This window comes from Mixophyes fleayi, chromosome 1, assembly GCF_038048845.1.
Source record: "Mixophyes fleayi isolate aMixFle1 chromosome 1, aMixFle1.hap1, whole genome shotgun sequence".
In the NCBI taxonomy this organism is placed as follows: Eukaryota; Metazoa; Chordata; class Amphibia; order Anura; family Limnodynastidae; genus Mixophyes; species Mixophyes fleayi.
The window spans coordinates 404906968-404919778 of record NC_134402.1 but is presented as its reverse complement, the minus strand read 5'-3'; the positions used below and the strand labels follow the sequence as shown (position 1 = coordinate 404919778).

Here is a 12811-nt window from a genome sequence, read left to right as displayed (position 1 = left end):
TCTATTTACAGAAATCACATTCTGCAACCTGACATATTATTTGTGCACTGCTCCACAAAATAAGGTGCACTAGTGCGCCTACTCTGTACTCTATGCTAGGAACCCCTTTATCTTCTTATGGTAAACATATGCCCCCTGGTGGAAACCAAGGTGCATGGTGGGTTCAGAGGTACTTTTGCTGTGCACATCAACATTTTATGGTTTGTAAATGACCTCATCTGTGCTTTGCATTTTGTAAGGTTTTGTATGCTTCATCAAGGTCACAAGTGGTACTGCAAGTGTAAAGAAAAAACAGATGTGTAACATAACATCATCATCATCATTATCATTTATTTATATGGTGCCAGCAAATTCCATAGTCCTTTACAATTGGGAAGAAACATGGTAATAAAACAATACTGGGTAATACAGACAGGACCTTGCACGAAAGCTTGCAATCTATTGGACAATAGGAGTTTGATACATGAGGTTAAGTGTTATATATTGCATATTGGTCCAGCCATAGTGCAAAGATAAAAAGTGCTCAGTGGGTTATATGATCCAGTCACACAGCAAATTGGTCAGGGGGTCAGAGAGTTGTTGTTTTGTGTGAGCTGTGTAAAGGGTGAAAATAGGGTGCCAAGGGAGGTTATGAGGGTGGTTGAGGAATTTTATAAGCTAGCCTCAAGAGGTGGGTTTTCAGAACAAGCTTAAAAGTTTGAAGACTAGAGAAAAGTCTTATTGTGCGACGGACGGAATTCCAGAAAATGGGTGCAGCCCAAAAAATGTTGAGACAAGTGAGCAGATGTATGTTGGTGCAGTTTTGTTCATGGCCTTGTTTGTCAATAGAAGTATTTTATGTTGGATTCGATAAAAAAAAAAAACAGGCAACCAATGTAGATATTGACAGAGTGGATCAGCATTGGAAGAGCGAATTGCAAGGAAAATCAATCTAGCCATTGCATGCAAGATAAATTGTAGGGGTGAGAGTCTAATTTGGGGAAGACCAGTAAAGATGGTATTGCAAAAGTCAATGCGGGAGTTAAAGTTTTTGCAGTGTCTTGTGTGAGATATGTGCATATTCTGGAAATATTTTTTAGATGTATGAACAGGATTTAGATAGAGGTTGGATGTAGGGAGCAAAGGATAGTTTTGAGTCAAGGATCACACATAGGCATTGAGCTTGTGGGGTAGTATTTATTATCATGTTATCAACAGGAATAGGAATATCAGGTAGATAACGTCTGCTGGCTGGTGGGAATATTATACTTTCTGAGCTTGCAAGGTTAATTTGGTGAGAGGACATCCAAGAAGATATGGCAGAAATACAGTTAGTAACACAGGATAACACAGATGGTGAGAGATCAGCAGTGTCGGACTGGGGCATGAAAGGCCCACCGGGGGACTGCAACACTAGGGGCCCACCAGAGGGGGTGTGGTCAGCCATCATAGAGGCGGAACCTGACACTAGAGGGGGAGTGGTCAGTCCACAAAGGACAGCTAGCACCTTAGTGTAGTATTATTATTATTATTATTAACATTTATTTGTTGGGCGCCACAAGGTTTCCGCAGCGCCTTACATAGTACAAACAGTAGACCATACAGGGTGAAACATTACAGTACAATAAACACAAAGTACCAATGCTTCAGAAACTCCGGGCAGACATATGGAGTAAATACGGAGCAGAAGAGTCGGTATGGAGACAGAAGGGGAGAGGGGCCCTGCTCATGCAAGCTTACATCCTAAGGGGAGGTGGACAAAAAAGGCACGAAAGGGAGGCAGTGATGCGAGGGAGAAAAAGGGAGAGGGGGGAGAACTGCAGAGTAGATGAGGGGTTAAGTGGATGGTTAGTATATAAAGCATACAGTGTGTGTGTATAAAGAATACACAGTCTTGACCTGCCCCTTAGATTGGGCAGAACAGTCACCAAAAATCAGTATTGTCCCACTAGACCAGGCTTGGCTAACCTGTGGTACTCCAGGTGTTGTGAAACTACAAGCCCCAGCATGCTTTGCCAATATATAGCAGCTTATTGCTGTAAGGGTATGCTGGGACTTGTAGTTTCACAACACCTGGAGTACCACAGGTTAGCCAAGCCTGCAGTAGACTCAGAACATTTGACAGACTGTCCTACCTGTTGTTGTCACTTTTACCACCTGTGGCTGCTGGTTTCTTTAGTTCCGGCTTGTCTGGATCCTGGAATATTGAGGGCCCTATTTGGAAAAAATAATGGGTACATTTAGAAACGCCAACCATCCCTGCCATTAAATCAACAGCACCATCTTGGGAAAGTAGTTCCTTAGATAGTAATGCAGCTTTAAGTTGGTCACTTATAGACCAAAGTGACCAGCAATCGACTATATAGCACAGCAGCCGTTGCTGTGATCAGACATCAGCCGTAACTAGCTGTGGCCAGGAAAATAATGTTAGATGTAAAATAATTCTTAGATATGGAGGTACTTTATATTTAAAGTTCAATTATGATGAGCATGTCCACTATGTTAACAGAAAGTACAATTTGGAACAGTTGATGGTGAAACAAATTTAAAAAGTTTAGTAAATCTTACCCTCATTGCATGATGCATTTCTGGATTCTACAATACAGTACATCCTTCTTTCATCCTTTTAGCCATAGAAGTAGATTTAAAAAGACTCAAAATGTATTTATATGTATTTAATTAATGCACCTTTATCCTAGCAATGTTTTATTTTATATGTATAGAACTATGTAGCTAGGTAAACGGACTGACAAGTGAAGACAGTTAACTGACTTGGCACAATTTTATTCAATTTCTTTGGACAGTTTTATTTCACTAATTTCTCTTAATAGCAGTACTCATAACAGTGCTGATTTTCAGGGACATAACTAGACATGTGTTAGCTCCTGGCAAAGTATTATAAAGGCCTCCATGAATATAATGCATCTTGTGGGCAATCACCCATAAACACCCTGCCCATGTGACACAACAACCCACTACTACCACTAGCCTATGCAATCACTTACCTGTCTCCTCTGTCCGTGGAAAACTCTGGCATCCTGCTCCTCTGGGCGGCCGCGGCAAGATGAACCCTGTTGAAAGTGAAAAACACTAGCCGTCTCTCTGCACCTGCGCGGTAGTGTTTGTTACTGAAGTGTCGCCGCCGCTGCCATCACAAGTGACGTCTTCTCCGTAAGCTCCGCCCTAACAGCAGAGGGGGCGGAGCTTCAACAAGGTCGGGCCTACCGGTGATTAGACCGGCTGCCCAGCAGGCCAGTCCGACGCTGGAGATCAGGAGAAGATAGATTAATTTGGGTATTATAGCATATAGATAATACAGAAATCCAAAGGAGCTTATTATAACATGAATAAGTATACTGTACGCTCTTAGGGTTTCGTATTTCTTCTTAAAGAAACATACTCCATATGTATATTGGCCTGCTTCTGCTATAAACACTAAGGTACATTGCTTTGCCAAACCTCCCACCTGTCCCGATTTTGGCGGGACATCCAAGTTCACTGGCTACAAAGGGGGTGGAACTTAACTATAAGTGGGTGGAGTTTTACCACAAACTGTGCATTTCTTGGCGGAGTTGGGGCATAACGGAATGAGGCTTATTTTGTCCCAATTTCGTGATTCTAAATGTTGGGAGGTTTGCTCACTTTAATGGACTCCACTAGGGTTTTGGGTTGGGAGAAATCGGGTTTCCAAAAGAGCCCTACAGAGTTTGTCAACAATGTAGCTGCATCTTGTGCACTATAGTGAAAATTTCACAGAATGCAAATTACACCACCTGTATTTCAGACTCTATGCCTATAATCACATTGTATTTTATCCAGGCACGTAGTTCCTAGTTGTTATAAATATCCATGATTGGCCGTAATTTCATGGAAATACCTTGAAATTAAATATTTTGTTAGTGATATAATTTAATTGATAACTAGGGCCAGTGACCACTATAATGAAGTAAAGGCCAGCGTTATTCATAAGAATTCCATAACAAAGGTATATAGTAAATTTGTCAGGACTTGATCCAAAACTGGCACAGCAATAGGTGAGTGAAATGATTTAGAAAATATTGAGATTCTCTGAATTTCATTGATTAGGATCTGGTTTTTCAGTTTCAGAAAGCCAGAAATAAAGGGACAATCAAAAAATGTATTAATGAGACGGTCTCATACTTCAATAACGCCTCTTCCCATTTCCCATTGTATGGGGTAATTAACTGAGCAGACCTGGGGGTAAATGTATGAAGCTCCGGGTTCTTCAACACCCACGAGTTCGGCGTCTTCAGAACTTAAATTTAAAGCGGCGCTGCCTTGTAAAGGGAAGTTTCCCTTTACAAGGCAGCGCCACTTTAAATTTAAGTGCTGAAGACGCCGAACTCGCGGGTATTGAAGATCCCGGAGCTTCATACATTTACCCCCTGATGTACACTTAGTTTAGCACCATTCATCATCATCAACATTTATTTATATAGTGCCAGCAAATTCTGTAGCGCTTACTCTGAGGGAGTCAATTCAATATTGAAGAGGGTCCCATTTTTCCTGCTTCTCCCAGCAACAGAACCTTGATTATAAGTGAGGTATCAATTCTGTGTTTTATCCTTTTTATTTTATAAGAAACAATTGCATTATATTTGTATATTTGTATGCCTTTTATTATCTGTTTTATTTTAAGCATTGTGGATGTATTTTCCATATTAAATTACACTTAATAAGTTCAAGTCTCTGTTTTCTTACGAATTCATGCGACAGTTTGGTCCAGACGCTACCTAATTGAAACGGGGCGAACATTGTGGTTTATGTGAACTCTGATTAAAGTAAATTGTGTTAGATTAATGCTAGGGAGAATCGAAGGCTTCCTAAATAAGAGTGTCAGCTCTTGTCAGAAAAAACCTTGGTGGTGGTAATTAGTATCGCAAAGCTAGTGTGTGGCATAGATAGGGAAGGATTTAATCATTTTAGACAGACCAGGTGGTTGTGTTTTGGTTAACCCTGTGTCACACACGCATCACGCAGACTCAGGTGAGTGCTGTTCGTGACAATATAATCACCATTACACCTCAATGTCCCAGTGAACATTATGGTGCATGTTTCCTCTCTGTACTTGAGAGTCGTATCAGCAAAGCAAGTTGGTGCCTTGAATCAATCACCTTGAAAAGACATGCAAATCTTTAGAGGTGCATTGTGCAAAAATGATTCAATTCAAAACAATATGCCACGGAGTGTCTCTGGAACTGTCGTGAAGGCACTCTGCAGTGGTGCTAAATTGCGGATTTTAAAGATGTGCAGGAAAATCCATGATGTTGGGAGGACTGCAGTACCTGGAATTATGCCTAGCCAGACATTGCAGGAATGTCTGGCGGCACATCGATTGAATCAGCCCCTAATGTCACATAAAGTCCAAACATCTACCTCTTTATTACCACCCCAATCATTACAATAAATTTTCAGCTTTTCATTTAAAATACTGCTTAGTTGATACTTATGTATGGCTTAAAGAAATCATGAGGCTCAGAAGACACCAGTACTGATTTGTATTACATGTGTAACTTTTGTGAGCGTGAAGATTTTTATTGCATTGCTTGTAATGTGCGACAGGGAGATGCTAAATGGTTCTCATTGATTCAGCTGAGTCCAGAAAGTGTAATGCAATGCTAGCATTCCACCTATGTTGATGAGCCCTTGATATTCATTTTCAGTATATCTCTCATTTGTTCAGACGATAAATAAAAATTGTATTTTCTTCATTCTTGATCCAACATAAGTCAAAGGGAAAAAAATACACATATAAAAATGACCCACTCACTATCATTGACTACCGCTAAATGATTACAGTTGGGACTCTCCTTTACTGAGCAGCCAATCACAAGCATTTTACACGCTAGCCACTGTAATTGGCAGTCAAGAGGAGTCCCCTTTTTGTCATTTGGAATATATCGAATCAAGAAAGAAGTGACAGATAGATTTAAAATGAATAAGAATAAATTGTATTCCAAAGAGAATATAGCACAAGTATACCATCGGGTAAATGCTGTAAGTAAGGGATCTATTGACCACTATACATGTATGCTACACACATGGGCATCAATTAAATATGGTACAGAAGTGATTGCAAGAAAATGGTATTTATTAGGAGCTTCATTTAGTCACTGCGCGCCCCATAAGGTCAGCATTTATAGGGTGCCACAGATTCCGTAGCACTGGACCATAATTCTACAAATACTACATACATGAATAAAATAAACATAATAACAGATATATGGATGCATTAAGCATAATAACACATAAAAGGATAGTCATGAATGGAACAGTTCCAACTAGCAGATGTAAAAACTAAAAGATGGACATGGAACATCAGAACAACCTATACCTTTAAAAACGCTGCTGTATTTTTACATCATATTAAAGATGGTGATAAACAGTTCTTGGTGCTTCTTTCAATGAGACTCCTTTTGCCCAATATAGGCACATTTTATAGGTAAAACACATTCACCATTTGCATAAACCAATGTAATGAATACTCAAATAATAGACATCTGAAATAATGACATGTTATTTCTTATTGTCATGTGCTACATGAAACATAAGTGAAGGTCAAACAAAGTATTTTAGCAAAATAAAAGGAAACATTCAACACAATACTGAGGATTGTCCAAATGTGATAGTAAGCAGTATAAAAATCCACCAATATTATGCAAGGCATCTGCTCTGATGGAAGGAAAAAGGGGGGAGTACAACCGCACTAGGTCTAAATCAGATCGATTTTTGCTCTATATTATTGAATCTGCATCATGTTGAAATCTAGGTTATCATGTCTATAAGAACATACTAACTGTATTAATACTTTATTCCCTCTTTTAGATGTTTTAGAATAATGCCTATGTATGATATATCTGTTATTAGGAACTCTCTACACTCAGATATTTTCAGCCAATCACGCTATTACAGGGGCGGGATTATAACTTATCCTTACCCTACCATTGCAGCATTCTGATGGCAATCAATGTCACCTCATTTATGACGGGATTGGCTCACTTTATCATGTGACCTATGGGGGTTGGCCTTATGGATTATTTAAGGCTGATCTAATCATCAATCTGGTTGCCTTGAAAAAGCTAATTAAGCGAAACGCGCGTTGGCGTTCGCTCTGTGTGTCTTAAAACCTAATGTGTAGATAGCGCTCTATGTATATTTAGTTCTTACAGACCTACCACAATTAAATTTAAACGATAGCGATGTGTGGGGTTCTGGGGACACTACAGCGACTAGCGCTTCTCCTCAATTCAGGGTCAGAGGACTGAGACATAAGATACTAGTATTTAGATAGACTACCAATGCTATGTGTTACTAATCTTAGTGGAGACAGTTTACAGGCAAATTAGACTCACATAGGAATGTTAATGTGAGCGCCTCACTAATGTTTGAACCTCTATGAGTTACAGGTGATAACGGAGATACAATTAACTGTGGGGTTTTGAGGACATTTTAGTGAACAATACCTTTATATGATTCAGAATTAATGGATTTATGAGTTACTAATCTCTGGACAAACTATTAGCATGTGTGATAACACTGATAGCAGATACAATTTCCATTTTTTGTTAGCCCTGTATATTAGGAACCATAGCAGGCACAGCCTCTAAACCTGTCAGACCTATACATAATTAATCATATTACTAAGTGTATCCCTTTGTTGGGACAGAGTATAGTTTGATGGCTTATATCGTCCTTATTTCTTCAGATAGATAATGAGCCTGTTATTAATGGAAATGTTCATACTATACAACGGACACATACCAGCTATACTATTTTAGTATACTATATCTCTGTCCTTGAGAATTGTATCAGGACAGTGATTAGGGCTCTAAACTATAGGAGATTATTTGTTTTGGTAGTCTATGGTATCTATTATGATAAGATAGACAGAGGATAGATATTTTTACAAACATACCTCTGTATTAGGACCTGATATTTGCCCACTGACCCTTCAATTTATATCATATTACATGATTTATTAGCCTTAAGAATTTGACCATAGAGCGATTGTTGCAGTTGATTTGCAACTTTTAATTTCACTATTTTTGTTTTCTTTTAACTATTTCGCGTAGCTTTCTCTTTGCTAGGATGTGTGTATTTTAACATATACCAATAAAGATTTGCTTTTTATCACATACATCTTCATTAACCTCGTATCCTAGAGTGCCCCACGTTATAACCTCTGTTCTGTCTTTTTTTTGTTATCTGCTCTGATGGACCTGGAAAATGTGGAATAGGTGAATTGGCAGACAAAAACAGGCATTTATGCATTTATTAAAATAATAAATTAGCTCAATTTTTGGCTTTCAGCAAGTTTTCTAAAAATTATTGTCAAACGTATATTGTTATTGATGCTTTACATGTTAGATTGTTGTCCACATATGGACATGCCCTTTTATTATGACCCCCCCATGTTGCAAATAGGGGCAATCAGATGAGTGCTATTGAAGAGGATTAGATTCCTATATTGAGAGCTTACAAAGGAAACCAGCTTCTGGTGGTTCCTGACTTCAGGTAATGGGGGTGTTCCCTGAAACCTGTCCTATTTGCTTCATGGAGGGAATATTGTAATGAAAGTGGTTGTCCAAAAGATGAAATTCCTTAATGATATAAATAATATCTAGGAAATTGCATTATTTACACCGATAACTACATTACTTTTTAATTGTGTCTACAGCTTGGATTTCTGGCATTTTTAAGGCTTTACACCTTTCATCTCATTGGACAACTACAGCATTTTGAAGAACAGAAAAAGAGACTTTCCACATACATAAAAGGTTTGTTTAAAGGAAAATTTAGCCTTATGAACAGTTGCAGCAAATATTTATTATTATAAGGTCTATGTTCAGAAAGGCTTTATTTAAAAATACAATTGATGTTTTAAAAATTAAAAACCTAACATTATTGGTTAACTTTTATATTTTTATTTGTTCGTGAAGTTTCCTCTTTTCACTATATAATATCTTGTATGTATCCTTAAGTGACAACTTTGTTTTTTTATAACATCTCTTAGAACTGCATTACTAACATATAACATATATAACATATACACTAATATTTTCCTAGGCGGCCACTCATAGTTTTCCAGTGGATCCGCTATCTCTTTGGATGAAAACCAGAGTGAGTCAGGGCTGAGCTAGAAGACTAATTGTGGTTAGACCTCCCACTTACCCTCCTTCCCTACTCCTAGACTATTTGAATCTGGCTAACAAAAATTTGCCAGTAGTGTATTACAGAACTAGAAGAGCCCTGAGAAAAATGGCTGAATGTAGTTGGCCTTAGGAAAATATTTTCTTATGTGGTAATGGAGTTTTAAGATTCAGGACAGAAAAAAAATGAAAGGTAGTTTATGTTCAGATGTTGGATGTTGGGTATTGGAGTCACATGTAAAAATAAAATAGGTATTAAGGCAAATTTTGCAACCAGAAGAAAAGTACAGCAATGGGCACACATTTTGCACCCAATTATGCAAGCCTTTTTATGTCGCAATGGAAGAAAGACAATATATGGAACCAGAACAAATTCTGAAACATTCTTTAATGCTGGCATTGTTACATTGACAATATTTTTTTAATCTGGGATGGAGCAAGATTTATAACGAGACACCAGTAACCACCATCCAAACTCGGTAAAGAACATCCCTGATGGCTACTTCAAATGGCTGAAATGAAATTGTACAAATTGAGCAACTTATGAAAAACAAGGGATCAGGATGATGAAGATATTCGTAAAAAGAAAATTCAATGAAGAATAAGTTCATAGAATGTATCAAAAAGTCAAAAGTATGGATAAAGACAGTATGCTGAATTACCATAAAAGAGCAAAATCCAAAGATTTTGGCACATTTTTCACAACACCATACAACAGCAAAGCTAATATGATAAAATCCCTCTTAGAAAAGCATTAGCAAATCTTAAGAATGGACAAAGATCTAAAGGAAATTGTTCCTGTCAAACCAAAATTAATTTTCAAAGACCAAAAAGCTTAAGGAAAAAAGAAATGATTTCCATTCAGAATTAAAAGTGTTCAAATTTTTTGATCACATCAGTTACAACACAGAACGTGTAGTCTATATGCTATAATTCACAGTATGTTTTATGTGGACTCCAGTATGTTTGATGCAGAAAAAGAAAATTAAAAATCAGAGTATCAAAACATATCTGCACCATCAAAACACAGAGCAGACAGTGCTCAATTAAAAAACATATCACTCAATATAACACAGATGACAGAAGAGCTGCATTCAATCTTGAAAGTCTAAAATAGTTTATTTATATTGCCACATATAAATTATCATATATAATTCATACAAAACACAATCCTAAAAACATACACAATATTATATATAGGGAACGGTGGAAAAAAAGAAATAATTTCAGATATTATCTAGAAGACAAAATAATGGTAAAGTATCCAATCCTCTTACCTAGTAGAAAACAGTTTAATCAGTGCAAAATCTTATCTCCAAATATGGACAGTCTCAAGTTTAAGGGACAAACACAGTCCTGAATAGAGGTCACAACCATCACGTTAAAATTACCCACTTGATGGGATACTCTCTTGAAAAGTTTGTGACTAAATCCTCTGGTAATTCGGTAATCCTCCGGAGACTGTGTATCACGCAACTCACCGGTTTAGTTCCATTCTGATTCTTATGTACATTGGTTTCCCTTGGTTACTGCTATCTGCTGTACAGCCTGGCGTTCCTCTATCCTCGGAAGCCATCTTGCCAAGTATTCTGCACATGCGCAACCCTGGGAACGTTTGAAACCTCTGCTCAGCTGTGATTGGATGATCACCAGCCAGTTCCCTTTATAAGGGTCCTCCTCCTTTCTATGGGTGTCAGATCATCAGATCTCCCTACCTGATAGGAAGCATCACCTCTGACTCCTGTTTGTGCTTATACTTACCTTTGTTTCTGACATCGTGGTTTAGACCGTTCATTCTTCGGTTGCAGCTTCACTCGTTTTCGGTCCTGTTCCAGAGTTATAACACCTGTGTGGATCTCAGTGCTTCTGCTCTCTGCAGTTCATCGCTTTACAGCATTACCTGTTCAGCTTGTTCCACAGTCAAGACCTGTGGCCTCACTGCAGAGCATTGCTTATCATCGGTCCTGTTCCAGAGTTATAACACCTGTGTGGATCTCAGTGCTTCTGCTCTCTGCAGTTTATCGCTTCACAGCATTACCTGTTCAGCTCATTCCACAGTCAAGACCTGTGGCCTCACTGCAAAAAATTGCTCATCATCGGTCCTGTTCCAGAGTTATAGCACCTGTGTGGATCTCAGCACTTCTGCTCTCTGCAGCTCCTCATTTCACAGCTATGCCTGTTCAGCCTAACTCGCCTGACCCGCTGCTAAGACCTGTGACTATAGTGCTTCGCTCAGCATTCGTCCTATTCCTGAATTACTACACTAGCGTATACCTCAGTCCCTCTGAGTCCTGCAGCTCATTGCTTCACAGCATCATTGGTCAGCTTATTCTGCTGTTAAGACCTGTGACTATACTGTATCGCTCAGCATCTGTTATGTTCCTGAATTACTACACTAGCGTATACCTCAGTCCTACTAAGTCCTGCAGCTCATCACTTCACAGTACTACCTGCTCAGCCTATTCCACTATCGAGACTCGTGGCTATAGTGCTGATCATCGCACGGCATCCGTCCAGTTCCTGAATTTACATATACCTGCGGCTACATTCCATTCTGCCTTACAGCTACTTCGTGGTTCTCCAAATTATCTGCTCTGCGCCCCCTAGAAGTTCAAAGCAGCTAAGACCATATTCCCTTGCAGGAATCCCTGGTAATTACCTCTCTTCTGTTAGACTTGGTACCTCTCTGGGGGTAAACTGTCACTCAAGCAGAGATCAAGACCAGTGCCACTATCTGGCTTTCATGACACTGTGGAGCAAATACAAGGTGTTCACCTTTAATTGTTTATCCGTAGTGCTTTGCTTGGTGAGGATATGAAATCTAAACTCTGATTGGTATAAGAAAAACTGCAAATAAAATTTGAAAAAGGCACTTTTAAGCAAGTCTCTCTTCACTTGCTGACACGTTTTGTTCAAATAGAACTAATACCCAATAGGACTGAAATTTGTGGGGATTCCAAATGTCTGCAGAAATTGGAGAGGGGGTTACTTATTTGGCCTCCATCTTAAGGATAGAAGCAAAGTGGATATATCATCTAACCACTATAACACCAGCAGGTCTAAATATTGACTTTGACCTGAGCTTATTTCTAACCAATAAAGTAAGCAACATAAGGGGGAATTCAATTCCCCCGATAATAGCGTTGCGCTAAGTCTTTTACCGTACAGTAATTTTAACTCAGTTTTCTGCTGGCAAAAAAGCCGGCGTTGAAATTTCCATATTAACAGTAAAGATGCGCACTATTACCGTAATATTGGTAATAGTGCGCATACAGTGTTACTTTTTACAGTAACGGGGCCAATTGAATTCCCCCCATAGAATGCAATGCTTGTAAGAGTTCAGCCTGAAAACATTTATTTCTAATTGCAGTCAGTATTAACCAGTTTGCTAACAAGTTATTCTTCCAGTAAGCTTAAAAGAAATGCAGCCTAATGGGGGTATTCAATTGTTAGCGCTAACGGGAAAAAACGAGCGCTCAAAAAATCTTAGTGTTAATACGGTAATTACTTGCGGGGAGCGGCGAGCTGAAATTCCGCGAGTAAACTACCGTATAACGCTTTTCTCGCGCAATATTACCGTATAAACGGTAATATTTTTTGAGCGCTCGTTTTTTCCCGTTAACGCTAACAATTGAATACCCCCCTAAGAATTAAATTATTAT

The 12811-nt window shown here is 38.7% G+C and overlaps 1 protein-coding gene across 1 annotated transcript in view; it reads left to right on the top strand.

Moving 5' to 3' along the window:
- TMEM232 (transmembrane protein 232) overlaps positions 1-12811 on the top strand; it is a 189448-nt gene that overhangs the window by 42228 nt on the left and 134409 nt on the right. The window contains exon 6 of the mRNA XM_075181561.1: positions 8678-8777. Within this exon, the coding sequence (XP_075037662.1) occupies positions 8678-8777 (100 nt within the window). The remainder of the gene's footprint in view (positions 1-8677; positions 8778-12811) is intronic.